General features: G+C 41.9%; 1 protein-coding gene across 1 annotated transcript in view; it reads right to left on the bottom strand.

Moving 5' to 3' along the window:
* Positions 1–20,146, bottom strand: part of LOC140453953 (dynein axonemal heavy chain 8-like) — a 1,210,036-nt gene that overhangs the window by 543,849 nt on the left and 646,041 nt on the right. The window contains exons 36-38 of the mRNA XM_072548830.1: positions 11,521–11,658; positions 3,787–4,027; positions 1,447–1,646 (exon numbers count right to left, since the gene is read on the bottom strand). Coding sequence (XP_072404931.1) covers positions 1,447–1,646; positions 3,787–4,027; positions 11,521–11,658 — 579 coding nt within the window. The remainder of the gene's footprint in view (positions 1–1,446; positions 1,647–3,786; positions 4,028–11,520; positions 11,659–20,146) is intronic.

Raw genomic sequence — 20,146 nt, 5'->3', positions numbered from 1 at the left:
CATAAAGTTAAAACCTCTCTTTCAGATTTCTCTAGTTTCTCAAATGACTGTGAGATTCTTATTTTTACATAATAACATATCTTTTTGATGTTAACACCAATACGTATACACAGGAAAAATCTGAAGATTTTCTCTTTGTGCGGTTTTCTTTTTGCTGAAGGAGCAAAGAGAAAACCGCACAATTGCTCAGATCTTACCTGAAGTGCAGAAAGATAGTCATGGTTTCCAGAAGTCAGCTATTAAAGTCAGATATTAAATATCAGGATAGAATTTCTCGAGGACAGGAGAATGAGGGACAACCTTATTGAAACATGTAAGATTCTTAGCACTTGACAAGGTCAATGAGGAAAACTTGTTTCCCCTTGTGGGTGGATCTGGAAGAGATGACATAATCTCAGAATAAGGGATCATCCTTAAGAAAGAAATAAGAAATTTCTTCTCTCAGAGGTTTATGAATTTGTATATTTTTTTACTGCAGAGCACTGAAAGCTGAGTCATTAAATATACTCAAGCCTGAGACAGACAAACTTTTAATCAGTAAGGAATTAAGGGTGATGGGGAAAGGCAGAAAAGTGAAATTGAGCACGATCAGATCATCCATAATCTTACTGAATGATACAACAGATTCGATGGGCCGAATGGCCTGCTTCTGCTTCTACGTCATATAGTTTTATGGATGCGTTATCAGCGTAACTGTGATCAATTGATTCATTAAAGAGTATGACTTCTCACTGACAAATCCATAGTTTCCATCTTTATTTGTTGTTATAATAAGAAACAGCAACACTTGGTGATTGTGCAGACTTGATCATAGATATCAGGTAATATTCTTGCCAAAAATTGCATTGTACTGGTCATCTTTGGTGACATGTTGGTGAAATGATTATATGACGATATTTCAGAAGCATTTCACAAAATCAGTTCAAATTCCACAATGACAGTTTGACAATACAGATAAGTTATTTTAAAAGGTTTGGAAATAAATGATTAGCACCCTCACTGTCTCTGCCACACCCATCAAATGTGCACATGCCTCAGACCTATTCATTGCCTGTTTTCAGGAGAAAGAATGTATTGTAGGAGGAAGAAATAATCTTCTAAGATAATAAAACTTTATTGAGTGTCAGACACAATTCCGGAGATAAATGACACATCCTCCTCTCCAGGTTCTGAAGAAGGGTTACACCCGAAATGTAGATTTCTCCACCTCCTGATGCTGCCTGGTCTACTATGTTCTTCGAGCCTCCTGCCTGTCAATTTTGGATTCCAGCATCTGCAGTTTTTTTGTCTCTGACCTCTCTCCTCTCAACATCTGACATTGTGATATTGCAGAATCCTTTTTTGTCATCCAGAAAATACATGTCTTTGAAAAAAAATCTGTCACCCTTCCTAAAAACTATTTGGTCATACAATTGTGGTTTGACAATATATAAACATTGCTTGTACCTGTTGCTGAGTAGAGAGTTCAAAATCATTAAACTGTCCTCCATCATTGTTATGATTTCTGCTGTCTCTGTTCCTTTTAGCAATAGTTCACCTCGAGTCTTAAACATCGAGAAACTTAGCGTCTGACTGACCCAAATCTGCATCACCTGAGTCAATTTTGCCTCAATATCCTTCTCTTTCACAGACGATATGCAGATATCCTGAAAGTTATTAAAAGATAAAAGGTATCATTAATTATTATCTTTTTGAATGACCACAGAATTATTAGCTGAAATAAAGGCATTCATGTCGGGTCAGGTGATTGAAAAAACTATTCACTTAGATTTACAGTTAGCTACAGTCATATAAACTTTACACCTAATCAGGAAAACCAGACTTTGAGAAGTCTGCTATTTAAAAGGTAAAGTATTCAAACATTCCTTTCCATAATTACTTGTAAAACTCTGTAGAATCTGGAAAAGTTCCAAGTGATTAGAAAATCACAAATGTGATTTTGTTTTCAGAAACAAGGGAGGAAGAAATCTGTTAGTCTAACATTTGTCATAGGGAAAATGCTATAATCTCTTATTAAGAAATTAACAGCAGGATATTTGGAAAATCATTACATAATCACTTAGAAGCAATGTGGATTTGTGAAAGAGAAATAATTTTTGACTAATTTATTACAGTTTTTGAGGAACTAACAAAGGGTGAATAAAAGGGAGTCAATGGATATGGTGTACTTGCACTTACTTCACAAATTAGGAGGTCATGCTGTAGGTAATAACAAAGCAGAATGGATAGAAAATTGTTTAGCTAATGGGAACCTAAGAGTAGGCATAAACTGATCATTTTTCAGTTGGCACACTGGAGTTAGTTTCAACTATTTACAATTTATCAATCACTTGGATCAATGGATCAAATGTACTGTGGCTAAATTTGCTGATGACAAAGATAGGGAGAAAAGTAAATTGTCAAGTGGGCATAATAAGAACACAAAGGGATTTATTTAGTTTAGGTAGATGGACAAAAATACTCAGATAAATAAATAGCATGTGGAAAAATCTGAACTTTTCACTTTGGCAAGAAAAATAGAAATACTAAATAGATTTCCAGGCCTCTACTGTACAGGAGCATTTGATTGTCCTGAATCAGATACAGCAAGTGATTAGGAAGGCAAATGGAGTGTTGAGGTTAATTGCAAGAGGAATCAAAAATAAAAGTATGGAAGTTTCTTCAAACTCCTGAACACCTGCCCTAGTAGCACTGTGGGTGTATCTATACTAAATGACCACAGTGGTGCAAGAAGGTAGCTTACCACAACCTCACATGCCAGCAAAATCAGCAATGCTTGTATCTCATGAAAGAATTTTTGAAAAGTGTTGCTGCAACTATACAAGATTTTGCTAAGATCATATCTGGAGTACTGGGTACAATTTGGTATCTCTGATTAAGCTATATATTTGTGGTAGAAATTGTTCAGAGAATGTTCACATGACTGAGATGAAGTGGTTATCTTATGAGATAAGAGTGAGAAGTTTAGACTTATCCCCAGTTTAGACATAACATCATAACATGCAGTTGTGATGTCATTATGATCAGAGATGCATCGCGATTTCAGAAATGGAGATGTATGAAAAAGATCCTGTTTTCTTTGTCTTTTGTCTCTATGTTGCAGCTGCAGATGTGGACAAGGAGTGAGCACAGGCCCTACTTGTATTAAGGGGGAAAGTACCAGACGTATGGCTGTGGTATTCCCTGATTGTCACTACTGGCCATTGTGGTATTTGCCACCACTTCCAGTATGTGGTTCAGAATAAGAGTTGCTTGAGATAGTTCGCTTCTTTGTCTATACCATGTTTCAGGCCTGTCCAATGATAAGTGGGTGAGGATGCACCACTAGATTATTTACTGAAGAGACATTACTCTTATTTAATGATATAGCTCATTACATGATTGCAAGGAGTACAACTATATGCAAGTCAGACTAAATTAATAAGACACTCGGGAGCTGTACAGAATATATTGGCTCTCTATGAAGGTGAATGCAGAACTCAATTGTCTCTACCTATATGTTATCATTAGATTGGGCAGAGCTTACACAAGTTCAACAATAGTTCTTTCAGAAATATTATATTGAGAATCTTTTCCAACAGAGATCATCTGGTACTAGACAGTAACTTGCTATAGACAGATGTATCCAGTACTTTTGGCCACTCAAGGTGACATGAGTCTCAGGTTGAAGTCAATAGAACATTATATGCATGGAATGCAAAACTTGCCACTGATTCATTATCATCACTCAAAACCAATTCCTCCTCTTGTTCGTTTTGAGTAAAACTGACGAATAGTTCAAAGTACCTCAATTTCATCCTTAAATTGAAGCAGCGGAGCATCCATAACGTTTTTCAGAGAGAATGTTTCTGATGTCACATTAAAAGAATGCCCTGTTACATCTGATATCCGGTCCCAATGTCTGTTTTTCATAGACTTGCTGGACATCATTTCAAGCAGTGGACATGATTCACTAAAGTCATCTATTTTCTTTTTCAGATCCAGAAATGCTTGCCATTCCTTCAAGCCTTTGGGTAACCTGCGACATCTAGAAATAGTCAGAAAGGAAAATAACTCAGGTAATTAAAATGATGCTCCTTCATAAAAAGATGACAAATATAGCACAACTAACAACACCTTATATTCTTAAAATTTTGTTGACATGTCTGTTGAAGGAGTAGATGATGGCATAGTGGTATGGTCACATGATTAGTAATATCGTGGCCTGGGGGAACAATATTGCAGCAGGTGGAATTTTAAATTCAATGAATAAATCTGAAATGAAAAATTAGTCTCAGTAATGGTGGCCACCAAATGATTGTCATGAAAACTCATCTGGTTCACTAACACTTTTTCATCTAACCTCTTCACTCGGTCGTGCCTGCACATGACACTTGACCTGCAGCAAAATGGATGACTGTTAAATACCCTCTCAAATTGCCTAGCAAGCCACCCAATTGTAACACACAAGAAAAAAGTCAAAAAGGAATGAAACTGTATGCTTCACCCAGCATTGTTCTAGGCACCAAAAATAACAATGACAAACCCAGCACAGATGATCCTGTAAGGTCCACCCTATTGTCAGGATGTGTCCTTTTCTTTTTCTGTATTTTTGGTTGTGGACTGAAATAGAAAAAAATGACTTCTTAAAGGCAAAGATTGTTGAACGATTATATCACTTTCTTAAAATAAATTAGTTGATACTCATTGCAATTGCTGTTTCCACAGCTGCTAGTTCAAGCAGTGGAAGGAAGTCTAGCGACAGAAGGAGCTGGAATGGAGCTTCAGCTGGCACCAGGTAACTGATTGGTCTGTGACCGGTTATCAATAAAAGGCCTTCTGAACAATGTGGGTGTAAATGTTTGGGGAGAAGCCATCCAATCTCTAACATGAAAGGAGATGATCCTTTTCTCTGCACTGATCAATGCTCACTCTCATTGTGTAAGAAAGCTGTGGAGGTGCTCCACTTCAGGTTTTCAATTTTTGTGTGATGCCATGTAATGCAGAAGGCATTGCAAGCTCCACAAAGAAAACCTAACCTCCCCAAATCCCCCTACTTTCCTCGCACAAAGATCTCCAGAATTTCCTTCTCTACACATATTGAGGATTAAGCATTTCATGGAAATTATAATTCACACCCTTGAATTGATATATGATTTTTGCGAAGAAATAATTTTCAATTATGTATCTGAAACATGTATCAGAGCCATATTGATTGCTTTGAACAACTAATAATGTATAACCTTGATCTTAATTCCATACTAACAAGGAAACTATTTTGATTGAAAAATAAACAAAGTAAACTCTTTAAGTTTTCTACTTGCTCGGTGCATAAATTTCAAGTGAGGGAATTTTACTCACCACTTAGCTCAGCTAATTTTTGGGAGATGGTGGGGAGCAAGGGTCAGTATCAAAGGTAAAGTTGACTTCTGTTAGGTGAATGCATTGAATAACACATACCCTTTGTACATATCTGCCTGTATTTAATTAGAATGTACTTTAGTTGTCTGTTCCTTTCATCGAAGAGCCCGGCAACTCTGGAGACATCAGACCATTGGTATATGAGAAGATGTGATTGGTGTGGTACACTAAACATCAGTAAACATCCCACTTTTGCGTTCATGTTGGAGGGAAAATAATTTCTGAAACAGTTGAAGGCCAAGCCTAGGATACTACCCTAAGAAACTCTTCAGTTCTGTGGCTGCGTTAGTTGGCTTCCAACAACCAAAATCATCTGTTTTTGTGCAAGGATTAGTGGAGAGTTGTATCCTGATTTTCAGGAACTCAGATTATTGTGAAAGGTTCTTGATGTCACACTCAAATATACTGCCTTGATTAGGAAAAGCAGATGTGCAGAGTATTTCTTAAATGATGTGAGGTTGTAAAGCATCGATTTAAAAAAGAACATGGGTGTCCTTGTCAAAACTTGTGCAGGTGCGACAAGTGATTAGGAAAGCTAGTGGAATGTTAGTTTTCACTGCAAGAGGATTTATAGAACATAGAACGATACAGCGCAGTACAGGCCCTTTGGCCTTTGATGTTGTGCTAACCTGTGGAACCAAACTGAAGCCCATCTAACTTACACTATTCCATTCTCGTCCATGTGCCTAGCCAATGACCAGTTAAATGCCCTCAAAATTGGCGAGTCCACTACTGTTGCAGGCAGTGCATTCCACGCCCCTACTACTCTCTGAGTAAAGAAACTACTTCTGACATCTGCCCTAGATCTACCATCGCTCAATTTAAAGCTATAGTCCTTGTGCTAGTCATCGCCATCCAAGGAAAAAGGCTCTCACTGTCCAACCGATTTAACCCTCTGATTATCTTATATGTCTCAATTAAGTCACCTCTCAACCTTCTTCCCTCAAACAAAAACAGCCTCAAGTCCCTCAGCCTTTCTTTGCAAGACCTTCCCTCCATACCAGGCAACATCCTCGCAAATCTCCTCCGAACCCTTTCCAAAGCTTCCACATCCTTCCTATAATGCAGTGATCAGAACTGTACATAATGCTCTAAACGTGGCCATACCAGAGTTTTGTACAGCTGCAGGCTCATGGAAAACTCAATCCCTCTATCAATAAAAGCTAATACACTGTATGCCTTCTTAACAACCCAATCAACCTGAGTGGCAACCTTCAAGGATCTATGTACCTGGACACCGAGATCTCTCTGCTCATCGACACAACCAAGAATCCTACCATTAGACCAGTACTCTGCATTGCTGTTACTCATTCCAAAGTGAAACACTTCATACTTTTCCACTTAGAATCATAGAGTCATAGAGATGTACAGCATGGAAACAGATCCTTCGGTCCAACCTGTCCACGCTGACCAGATATCCCAACCCAATCTAGTCCCACCTGCCAGCACCTGGCCCATATCCCTCCAAAACCTTCCTATTAATATACCCATCCAGATGCCTCTTAAATATTGCAATTCTACTGGCCTCCACCACTTCCTCTGGCAGCTCATTCCATACATGTACCACCCTCTGCATGAAAAAGTTGCCCCTTAGGTCTCTTTTATATCTTTCCACTCTCACCCTAAACCTATGCCCTCTAGTTCTGGACTCTCCGACCCCAGGGAAAAGTCTTTCTCTATTTCTCCTATCCACGCCCCTCATAATTTTGTAAACCTCATAAAGTCACCCCTCAGCCTCCGATGCTACAGGGAAAGCAGCCCCAGCCTGTTCAGCCTCTCCCTAAAGCTCAAATCCTCCAACCCTGGCAACATCCATGTAAATCTTTTCTGAACCCTTTCAAGTTTTACAACATCTTTCCGATAGGAAGGAGACCAGAATTGCATGCAATATTCCAACAGTGGCCTAACCAATGTCCTGTACAGCCGCAACATGACCTCCCAAGTCCTGCACAACTCTACTGACCTTAGCGTCATTTGCAAACTTACTAACCCATCCTTCTAAGCCCTCATCCAGGTTTATAAAAATGACAAACAACAGTAGACAAAACAGATCCTTGCGGTACCCTATTAATGACTGAACTCCAGGATGAACATTTCCCATCAACTACCAGCTTCTTTCAGCTAGCCAATTTCTGATCTAAGCTGCTAAATCACCCTCAATTCCATGTTTCCGTATTTTCTGCAATAGCCTACCATGGGGAACCTTATCATATGCCTTACTGAAATCCATATAAACTACATCAACTGCTTTACCCTCATCCACCTGTTTGGTCACCTTCTCAAAGAACTCAATAAGATTTGTGAGGCATGACCTACCCTTCACAAAACTGTGTTGACTATCCCTAATCAAATGATTCCATTCTAGATAATTATAAATCCTATTTCTTATAACTCTTTCCAACACTTTACCCACAACGCAAGTAAGGCTCACAGGTCTATAATTTCCAGGGTTGTCTCTACTCCCCTTCTTGAACAAGGGAACAACATTTGCGATCCTCCAGTTTTCTGGCATTATTCCTGTAGACAATGATGAACGACATAAAGATCAAATCCAATGGCTTGGCAATCTCTTCTCTTGCTTCCCAGAGAATCCTATAATAAATCCCATCTGGCCCAGGGGACTTACCTTTATTTACACTTTCCAGAATTGCTAACACCTCCTCCTTGTGCCTTCAATCCATCCGATCTAGAAGCCTGTATCTCAGTATTCTCCTTGACCTCATTGTCTTTTTCTAATGTGAATACTGATGAAAAGTATTCATTTAGCACTTTCCCTATCTCCTCTGACTCTATGCACAACTTCCCACTACTATGCTTGATTGGTCCTAATCTTATTCTAGTTATTCTTTTATTCCTGATATACTCGTAGAATTCTTAGGACTTTCCTTGATCCTATCCACCAATGAGTTCTCACACCCCCTCCTGGCACTTCTTAGCTCTCTCTTTAGGTCTTTCCTGGCTAACTTGTAACTCTCAAATGGCCAAACTGAGCCATCACATCTCATCCTAACATAAACCTTCTTCTTCCTCTTGACAAGAGATTCAACCTCGTTCGTAAACCATGGCTCCCGGGCTCAACAACCTCCTCCTTGCCTGATCAGTACATACTTATCAAGGACCCACAGTAACTGGTTCTTGAATAAACTCCACATTTCAATTGTGCCCATCTGCTGCAGTTTCCTTCCCCATCCTATGCATCCTAAATCTTGTCTAATTGCATTGTAATTGCCTTTCCCCCAGCTATAACACTTGCTCTGAGGTATATACCTCCTCCTTTCCATCACTAAAGTAAACATAACTGAATTGTGGTCACTATCACCAAAGTGCTCACCCAACTCCAAATCTAACACCTGGCAGGTTCATTGCTCAGTACCAAATTTAATGTGGACTTGTTGGCCTGTCTACATACTGTGTCAGAAAGCCCTCCTGCACACATTGGATAGAAACTGACCCATCTTAGGTACTTGAACTGTAGTATTCCCAGTTAATATTTGGCAAGTTAAAGTTCCCCATAACAACTACCCTGTTACTCTCGCTCCTATCGATGATCATCTTTGCTATCCTATCCTCTACACCGCTGAAACCATTTGGAGGCCTATAGAAAACTCCCAACAGGGTAACCTCTCCTTTAGTGTTTCTAATCTCAGTCCATACTATCTCTGTAGATGAGTCCTCAAATGTCCTTTCTGCAACCATAATACTGTCCTTGACTAACAGTGCCACATCACATCTGTCTTTTACCATTTTCTCTGATCTTGCTGAAACAGCTAAATCCCAGAACCATTCCTGTCCCTGCTCTAACCATGTCTCTGAAAAGGCCACAACATTGAAATCCCAGGTACCAACCCATGCTGCAAATTCACCCACCTTATTCTGGTTGCTCCTGGCATTGAAGTAGACACACTTCAAACCAACTTCTTGCTTGTCGGTGCCTTCTTGTGATCTTGAAATCTTAGTTCTGACATCACGACTCTCAACCTCCTGTATACTCAAACTACAATTTCAGTTCCCATCCTCCTGCTGTATTAGTTTAAATCCACCCGAAGAGCAAATTTCTCCCCCAAGGATATTGGTATCCTCTGGTTCAGGAGAAGACCATCCTGTTTGTAGAGGTCCCACCTACCTCAGAAAGAGTCCCAATTATCCAGGAATCCAAAAGCTCCCTCCTGCACCATCTCTGTAGCCATGTGTTCAACTCCTCTCTCTCCATATTCATTGCCTTGCTAGCATGTTGCATGGCAACAAACCAGAGACAACAACACTGTCTGTTCTGGCTCTGAGCTTCCACCCTAGCTTCCTGAATTTCTGCCTTAAATCCCCATCTCTCTTCCTACCTATGTCGTTAGTGCCTCTGTGGACCACGACTTGGGGCTGCTCCCTGTCCCACTCAAGGATTTCGAAAACATGATCAGAGACATCATGAACCCTGGCACCTGGGAGACAACACACCAACTATGAGTCTTTCCCATTCCCACAGAACTTCCTATCTGTCCCCCTAACTATGGAGTCCCCAACAATTAATGCTCTATTCCTCTTTGCCCTTCCCTTCTAAGAACAGGAACTCTCTGCCAGAAACTTGTCCCCATTGCTTACCCCTGCTAAGTCGACTCCCAACAGTATCCAAAACAGTATACTTGCTGTTGAGGGGAAAGGCCACGGAGGATGCCTTCATGGCCTGCTGGTTCCCTTTCCATCCCCTGATGGTAACCCATCTACCTTCTTCTTTTACCTGAGGTATGACTACCTCCTTGTAACTCCTCTCAGTAACCCCCTCCGCCTCCCAAATGATCCAATGTTCATCCAGTTCCAGCTCCAGTTCCCTAACACGGTTTTCAAGGAGCTGGGGTTGGGTGCACTTCCCACCGATGCAGTCAGCAGGGACACTACTGGTGACCCTTACCTCTCACATTCTGCAGGAGGAACATCCAACTGCCCCAACCTCCATTCCCACTATTCTAAATTCCCAACGAGACTACTGAAAAACTAAAAAAAGAAACGAGTCACCTTACCAATCCAGTGCACAGAATCTTTTATTTTGGTTAGAGGCGGAGGAGGACAGGTGGGAGACACTTCGGGTAAAGCAACTACCCAAATATAAAGCTTCACTTACCCAGCAGTCCCGTATCCGCTCCTGCTCAGTGTACTCTCTGGCTGTACATGAGGTAAGCTTTTATACCTTTTAAATCTTTTAAAATTTACCTTCCCATTGGGCCTCTGGTTTTCGCATTCACTCCTCCCATTCCAACTGTCGCCGAGAAAATGAGGAATGCTGAACTCCCAAGAATAGCTTTAATATCTTTTAAAATTTACTTTCCTGCCGGTCCTCACTGTTGCTCCTCCCACTCTAACCACCGCCAAAAAAATTCGTGTAGAGGAGTAATGAAATCTAGCTTCAATTTTATATAAGCCTGAAGAGACTGTAAGATATTGTGTGCAATTTTGGTCTATCTATGTTAGGATAGGTAATATTGCCATAGAGGGAGTGCTATGTAGGTTCGTCAGAATTGTTCCTGGGGTGGCAAGACTATTAATGAAGAGAGATTGGTTAAATTGGCTGGTGTTCCCTCAATTTTCAAAGACTGACAGATAATCTTAATGAAATATACAAAATACTGAAAGGAATAGGCAAGGTAGATGCAGATAAGATTTTCCCCTGGTTTGAGAATTTAGAACCAGAATACAAAATTTGAAAAATAGAGGATGCCATTTAGGACTGATATAAGGAGGATTTGTTTTACTCAGAGTGCTAGGAAAATTTGGAATTCTCTACTCTCGAAGGTGGTGGAGATTCAGTCTTTGTGTGTATTCAAAGTAGAGGTTGATCGTTTTTTGTTAGCAACAGTACCAAGGGTTTTGGGGAAATATAGAGGACATTGAAATGTATGATCAGCCATGATCACATTAAGTGGTTGAGCAGGCTTGATGGGCTGAATGGTCTATTGTTCTGACTATGTGCCTATGTTAATGTCAAGGGCACTCATTGTTCCCTCATCTTACTGGTGCAAGTCCAGTAAAAGCTTCCATCTGAAAGTTAATGGGTATACACTTCATAATGTGCATTTAAACATATGTTTTACTCAATAGTTAATTTAGACATTTGTAGGCCAGTTAAGTTGTTACCTGTTCTGAAAGTCCAAAAGCTCAGCATTAATCTTCTCAATATCGAGGTCAGTCCACAACACATCATAGTAACCATTAATATTAGTCATCACTGCATCATATAAACCATACAATTTCTGAAGCAATCCCAGCTCCTTCCTAGAGGGAAAACAGAAACCACATCAGCAACTAATAATCAAGTAGGAGGGCAACATTCTATCTCTTCTTCGGACATTTACACCTATTTGTAAGTCAGATGACAGATGACCCTTTTATTACAGCTGTAACATAGGAATGTTGGGTTGTAATTTAATATCAAGGGCAATCTTGTTTGCAATGTAAGGAAGAGGGAGAAGATAAGATATTTCAGAACAATGCCAAAAGGGTAGAGGGCAGAGGTAAAAAGAGGAGGATCAAACCAGGGAAGGTGAATTCCTGGTGGTATTACTGTTAGACTATTAATTCAGAGACTCAGATAATGTTCTACAGACCCAGGTTCAAATCCTGCCAAGACAGATGGTAGAATTTGAATTCAATAAACTTGGAATTAAGGGTCGAATGATGATCATGAAACCATTGCTGATTGTTGGAAAAACCATCTGGTTCACCAATGTCCTTCAGGGAGCAAATCTGCCATCCTCAACTGGTCTGGCCTACATGTGAATCCAGACCTGCAGCAATGTGATTGTCGCTCAGTTGCCCTCTGAAATGTCCTAGCAAACCATTTAGTTATAAGAAATCGCTACCAAGTTCAAAAGAAATGAAACTAGACAGATCACCTGGCATCGATATAGGCATTGGAAAAGACAATGGCAGAAACAGCCCTGACGACCCTGCAAAGTCCTCCTCACTAACATCTGGGAGCTAGTGCCAAAATTGGGGGAGTAGTCTCACAGACTAGTCAAGCAACATTTTACCCAGGACCCCATGAAGTCAGGTGAAACATGGGCAAGGAAACCTCCTTGCTGATTATCACATACTGTCTTCCCTCAGCTGATGAATCGATACTCCTCCATATTGGACAACACTTAGTGGAATTACTAAGGATGGCAAGGGTACTGAATATACTCTGGGTGGGAGATTTCAATGTTCACCAGCAAGAGTGGCTCAGCAGCAGCATTACTGATCAAGCTGGTTCGGTCTTAAAGGACACAGGGTCTAGACTGAGTGCGGCGGGTGGTGAGAGAACCAACAAGTGGGAAAAACATATTTGACCTCATCCTCACCAACCTGCTGGCTGCAGATGCATCCACCCATAACAGTATCGGTAAGAGTGACCGCCACATAGTCCTTGTGGAGACGAAGTCATGCCTTCACTTTGAGAATAACCACCATGGTGTTGTGCGGCACTATCATCTTGCTAAATAGGACAGACTTCGAACAGATCTAGCAACTCAAGACTGAGCATCCATGAGATGCTGTGGGCCATCCACAGCAGTAGAACTGTACTCCAGCAAAGCCTGTAACCTCATGGACTGGCTTAATTTCCACTCAACCATTATTATTAAGCCGGGGGAACAACCCTGGTTCAATGGAGAATGTAGGAGGGCATGCCAGGAGAAGCACCAGGCATAGCTGAAGATGAGGTGTCAACCTGGTGAATCCACCAAACAGGACTACTTGCATGTTAAACAGCGTAAGCAGCAAGTGATAGACAGACCTAAGTGATCCCATAACCGATGGATCAGATCTAAGCTCTGCAGTACAGCCACATCCAGTTGTGAACAGTGGTGGATGATTAAACAACTTACTGGAGGAGGAAGCTGCACTAATATCCCCATCCTCAAAGATTGAAGAGCTCAGCACATCAGTACAATTGATAAACCTGAAACATACACAGCAATCTTCAGCTAGAAGTGCAGAATGGATGATCCATCTTGACTTCTTCCGTGTTTTCCAGCATTACAGATACCAGTCTTCAGCCAATTTGATTCACTCCACGTGGTATCAAGAAGTAGTTGGAGGCACTGGATACAGCAAAGGCTACGGGCTGTGATAACATTCCAGCAATAGTACTGAAGGCTTGTGCTCCGGAACTTGCCACTCCCTTCGCCAAGCTCTTCCAGTATAGTTGCAACACTGGCATCTATCCAACAATGTGGAAAATTGTCCAAGTATGTCCTGTACATAAAAAGCAGGCAGGACAAATTCAACATGCCTAATAGTCCACTCTCGATCATCAGTAAAGCAATGGAAGATGACATCAACAGTGCAATCATGCAGCACTTGCTCAGCAATAACATGCTCAGTGATGCCCAGTGTGGGTTCCACCAGGGCCTTAAACTCCTGACCTCATTACAGCCTTGGTTCAAACATGAACAAAAGAGCTGAATTACAGTGGGGTGAGGTGAGAGTGATAGCATTTGACATGAAGCTGCATTCGACCAAGTGTGGCATCAAAGAGCCCTAGTAAAACTGAATTCAATGGGTATTGGGGGCAAACTCTCCACTGGTTGGAGTCATACCTGACACACAGTAAGATGGATGTGATTGTTGGAGGTCAATCATCTCAGCTTCAGGACATCTCTGCAGGATTCCCTCAGGGTAGTCTCCTAGGCCCAACCATCTTCAGCTGCTTCATCAATGACCTTCCCTCCATCACAAGGTCAGAAGTGGGGATGTTTGCTGATGATTGCACAATGTTCAGCACCATTAATGATTCTTCAGACACTAAAGCATTACATGTCAAAATGCATCAAGATTTGGACAATATCCAGGCTTGGGCTGACAAATGGCTAGCAGCATTCACGCCACATAAATGCCAGGCTATGACATCACCAGCAAGAGACAATCTAACCACTGACCCTTGACATTCAATGGTGTTACCATCACTGAATCCCCACTATCAATACCCTGGAAGTTATCATTGATTAGAAACTTACCAATTAAATGCAGTAGCTCCAAGAGCAGGTCAGAGGCTAGGAATACTGTGGTGAATAACTCACCGCCTGACTCTTGAAAACCTGTCCACCATCTACAAGGCACAAGTCAGGAGTGTGATGGAATACTCTCCACTTGCTGAAAATGTGTTGCTGGAAAAGTGCAGCAGGTCAATCAGCATCCAAGGAGCAGGAGAATCAATGTTTCGGGCATGAGCCCTTCTTCCGGAATACTCTCCACTTGCCTAGTTGAGTACAGACCCAACAACAATAAAGAAGTTTGACTCAATCCAGGACAAAGCAGCCTGCTTGACTGGTAATGGGTCCACAAGCATCCACTCCTTCCACCACTGATGCTTATAGCAACAGTGTATAGTATACTATCTACAAGATACAATGCAGAAGTTCACCAAATATCTCAGACAGCACTTCCAAACCCAAGACCACTTCGATACAGAAGGATAAGGGCTGCAGATATATGGGCACACTGCCACCTTTAAGGTCCACTCCAAGTCACTCACCATCCTGACTTGGAAATATATCGCTATTCATTCACCGTTGCTGGGTCAAGATCCTGGAATTCCCTTCCTCATGGCACAGTGGGTCAATCCACAGCAGGCAGACTGCAGCAGTTCAAGAATAGTCAAATGTCACACAGAGGGAAAGGAGCATCAGAATTCAAGGATTTTAGAGTAAGTATGCAACTTGGAAGTATGCACCTTCTTTACTCTAAAGAAAACAATCGGAGCTTGTAATTATAATAGTTCTCATAACTAAGCTGTTCCATCCCATCCCATTCTGATGAATATCCTCTGCATTCCCTCAGTGAAATCATATCATTTGATGTCCACCGATATCCACCACAAACGCACTGACTCTAAAAGGGTACCCACATTGCTTCTTGTAATGACTCCATTCCATTCTCCCAGTTTCTTCAACTCCTTTGCATCTATTCCAACAATGCCAGATTCCTTGAGGGGGCCTCTAAAATGTCCACCTTTCTCCTCAACAGGGTAGTTGACAGGGCCCTTAATTGTGTCTGACCTATTTCCCGCACTTCTGCCCTCACCCCATCTCTTCCCTCCCTCAACACCGATAAGGTCCCTTTGGTCTTCACTTAGCACTGCACCAATATCCACATCCAAGGGATTAAAAGCCACCATATCTGCCACCTCCAGCAGGATTTCAACACTAGACACACATTCCCCTCCCCTCCTTGTCAGACTTCTTCAGGGGCAGTTCCCACTGGGACTCCTCCTCCACTCCACACATCCATGGCACCATCCCTTGCAATTTCAGTAAGTGTAATGCCTGCCCATTTATCTCTTCCTCCTCACTATCCATGGAACCAGCCACACCTTCCAGGTGAAGCAGCACTTCAATCAATTGGGTTTACTGTCTTCGCTGCTCACAATATGATAAGCTCTAAAGTGGGGAGACAGAACTGGGCACTCGCTTTGTAGAACACTGACTTTCTGTATGCAAAGATGACCCTGAACTTCCAGTTGCCTGCCTCTTTAACACACATTTCCATGTTGTCTGGCCAATATCTTTGTTACAGGCTGTTGCAGTGCTTCAGTGTGAAGCTCTGCACAAGCTAGAAGAACAGCATTTCATTTTCCGGTTGTGGATGATACAGCCATCAAGATTCAATATTGAATTCAATATTCTTAGGGCCTGAGCACCTTATTCTATGTCCTTTCTTCACTCAACAAACAAGGCCCTGTCATCACATGGACTGCTATCACAACCAATCAATTTTCAGCTACTGATGATCCTCATTAGCAACTGTTGACTCTTTCAGGTTGACCATTATCCATTCCCTTGTCTACCCAACTGTTGTATTCTCTCTCTCTCTTTCTCTCTCTGAACTTCAACTTCACCTATCGTTTACCCCTCCCCCTCCCCACATCATCTTCAGCATATATATCTAACCACTCCGAGCTGTAATCAGTTTTGAAGTCAGTGGCCCTGAAATGTTAATACTTTCCTTCAAAGATGCTTCCAAGCTTGCTGAGTTTCACCAACAATTCCAGTTTTGTTTCACATCTTTCCTATATTGTGCTGCTGATCAGAACTGCACATAGTACTCCAGATGTTGATTACCAAACAGATCCAACATAGAGTCACAGAGATGTACAGCATTCAACAGACCCTTCAGTCCAACCCGTCCTTGCCGACCAGATATCCCAACCCAATCTAATCCCACCTGCCAGCACCCAGCCCATAACCCTCCAAACCCTTCCTAATCATATACCCATCCAAATGCCTCTTAAATATTGCAATTGTACCAGCCTCCACCACTTCCTCTGGCAGCTAATTCCATACATGTACCACCCTCTGCGTGAAAAAGTTGCCCCTTAGGTCTCTTTTATAGCTTTCCCCTCTCACCCTAAGCCTATGCCCTCTAGTTCTGGACTCCCCAACCCCAGGGAAAGGACTTTGCCTATTTACCCTATCCATGTCCCTCATAATTTTGTAAACCTCTATAAGGTGACCCCTCAGCCTCCGACGCTCCAGGGAAAACAGCCCCAGCCTGTTCAGCCTCTCCCTGTAGCTCAAATCTTCCAACCCTGGCAACATCCTTGTAAATCTTTTCTGAATGCTTTCAAGTTTCACAACATCTTTCCGATAGGAAGGAGACCAGACTTGCACACAATATTCCAACAGCGGCCTAACCAATGTCCTGTACAGCCGCAACATTACCTCCCAACTCTTGTACTCAATACTCTGACCAATAAAGGAAAGCATACTAAACGCCTTCTTCACTATCCTATCTACCTGCCACTCCACTTTCAAGGAGCTATGAACCTGCACTCCAAGGTCTCTTTGTTCAGCAACACTCCCCAGGTCCTTACCATTAATTGTATAAGTCCTGCTAAGATTTGCTTTCCCAAAGTTAAACTCCATTTGCCACTTCTCAGACCATAGGCCCATCTGATCAAGATACTGTTGTAATCTGAGGTAATCCTTTTCGCTGTCCACTATATCTCCAATTTTGGTGTCATTTGCAAACTTACTAACTGTACCTCTTATGCTTGCATCCAAATCATTTATGTAAATGACAAAAAGTAGAGGACCCAGCAGTAGAGGACCCTTGTGGCACTTCACTGGTCACAGGCCTCCAGTCTTCTACCTTTGAGCCAGTTTTGTATCCAAATGGCTAGTTATCTCTGTATTCCGTGAGATCTAACCTTGCTTATCAGTCTCCCATGGGGAACCTTGTCGAATGCCTTACTGAAGTCCATATAGATCACATCTACCGCTCTGCCCTCCTCTTTGTTACTTCCTCAAACAACTCAATCAAGTTTGTGAGACATGATTTCCCATGCACAAAACCATGTTGACTATCCCTAATCAGCCCTTGCCTTTCCAAATACATGTACATCCTGTCCCTCAGGATTCCCTCCAACAACTTGCCCACCACCAATGTCAGGCTCACTGGTCTATAGTTCCTGGCTTGTCCTTACACCCTTCTTAAACAGTGGCACCACATTAGCCAGCCTCCAGTCTTCCGGCACCTCACCTGTGACTATCGATGATACAAATATCTCAGCAAGATGCCCAGCAATCACTTCTCTAGCTTCCCACAGGCTACACCTTCTAGGGTACACCTGATCAGGGTGGATCAGGGATTTATCCACCTTTACCCATTTCAAGACAGCCAGAACTTTCACCTCTGTAATATGGACATTTTGCAAGGTGTCACCATCTATTTCCCTACAGTCTACATCTTCCATATCCTTTTCCACAGTGAACACTGATGCAAAATACTCACTTAGTATCTCCCCCATTTTCTGCGGCTCCACACAAAGGCCGCCTTGCTGATCTTTGAGGGGCCCTATTCTCTCCCTAGTTACCCTTTTGTCCTTAGTGGATTTGTAAAAACTCTTTGGATTCTCCTTAATTCTATTTGCCAAAGCTATCTCATGTCCCCTTTTTGCCCTCCTGATTTCCCTCTTAAGTATACTCCTACTTCCTTTATACTCTTCTAAGGATTCACTTGATCTATCCTGTCTCTTCCTTACATATGCTTCCTTCTTTTTCTTAACTAAACCCTCAATTTCTTTAGTCATCCCTATACCTACCCTATACCTACCAGCCTTTCCTTTCACCCTAACAGGAATATACTTTCTCTGGATTCTCGTTATCTCATTTCTGAAGGCTTCCAATTTTCCAGCCGTCCCTTTACCTGTGAACATCTGCCCCCAATCAGCTTTTGAAAGTTCTTGCCTAATACTGTCAAAATTGGCCTTTCTCCAATTTAGAACTTCAACTTTTAGATCTAGTCTATCCTTTTCCATCATTATTTTAAATCTAATAGAATTATGGTCGCTGACCCCAAAATGCTCCCCCACTGACGCCTCACTCACCTGCCCTACCTTATTTCCAAAGAGTAAGTCAAGTTTTGCACCTTCTCTAGTCGGTACATCCACATACTGAATCAGAATATTGTCTTGTACACGCTTAACAAATTCCTCTCCATCTAAACCCTTAACACTATGGCAGTCCATGTCTATGTTTTGAAAGTTAAAATCCCTGACCATATCCACCCTATTTTTCTTACAGATAGCTGAGATCTGTTTCTCAACTTCCCTCTGACTATTATGGGATCTATAATACAATCCCAATAAGGTTATCATCCCTTTCTTATTTCTCAGTTCCACCCAAATAACTTCCCTGGATGTATTTCCGGGAATATCCCCCCTCAGCACAGCTGTAATGCTGTCCCTAATCAAAAATGCCACCCCCTTCCTCTCTTGTCTCCCTTTCTATCCTTCCTGTAGCATTTGTATCCTGGAACATTAAGCAGCCAGTCCTGCCCATCCCTGAGCCATGTTTCTTTAATTGCTATGATATCCCAATCCCATGTTTCTAATGATGCCCTGAGTTCATCTCCCTTCCCTGTTAGGCCCCTTGCATTGAAATAAATGCAGTTTAATTTATTAATCCTACCTTGTCCCTGCCTGCCCTGACTTTTGACTCGCTTCTGTTCTCAACTGTACCAGTATCAGATTGATCTCTTTCCTCACTATCTCCCTGGGTTCCCCTCCCCCCCACCACCCCTCTCCCCCTCCACCCCACCTTACTAGTTTAAATCCTCCCAAGCAGCTCTAGCAAATCTCCCTGCCAGTATATTAGTCCCTTTCCAATTTAGGTGCAATCCGTCCTTTTTTAAATTCCTGCCTAACTTTCTGTAATCTTCCTTCAGAATCTCAACCTTTTCCCTTCCTATGTCATTGGCTCCTATATGGACAACGACCTCTTGCTGGCCCCTCTCCCCCGTTAGAACATTATGCACACTCTCTGAGACATCCTTGATCCTGGCACCAGGGAAGCAACACACCATTCTGCTTTTTCGCTGCTGCCCACAGAAACATCTGTCTGTACCTTGAACTAGACAATCCCCTAACACAATTGATCTCCTGCACTAGCTGCCTACCTGTCTTACCTTTCCTGGAGTTAACCCATCGTTGTGACTGTATCTGAGACTTTTCCCCCTCTCTGTAATTGCCATCCAATACATACTGTTGCTGTTGCAAATTCTTCATTGCTTCTAACTGTCTCTCCAACTGATCCATTTAACCTGATAAGATTCGAAGCCAGCAGCATTTATGGCAGGTATAATCCGCAGTAACCCTTAAACTGTCTCTAAGGTCCCACATCTGACCTCCTTACTTTTATAATCTATGCCACAACTAATAAAGGCAAATACCTTGAATGCCTTCTTTATCTGTCCTGACACTCTTGGAAATATGTGGACAAGC

The sequence above is a fragment of the Chiloscyllium punctatum genome, chromosome 3 (assembly GCF_047496795.1).
Source record: "Chiloscyllium punctatum isolate Juve2018m chromosome 3, sChiPun1.3, whole genome shotgun sequence".
Classification (NCBI taxonomy): Eukaryota; Metazoa; Chordata; class Chondrichthyes; order Orectolobiformes; family Hemiscylliidae; genus Chiloscyllium; species Chiloscyllium punctatum.
The sequence above is the reverse complement of the archived record's forward strand: the minus strand, read 5'-3'. Positions and strand labels throughout refer to the sequence as shown.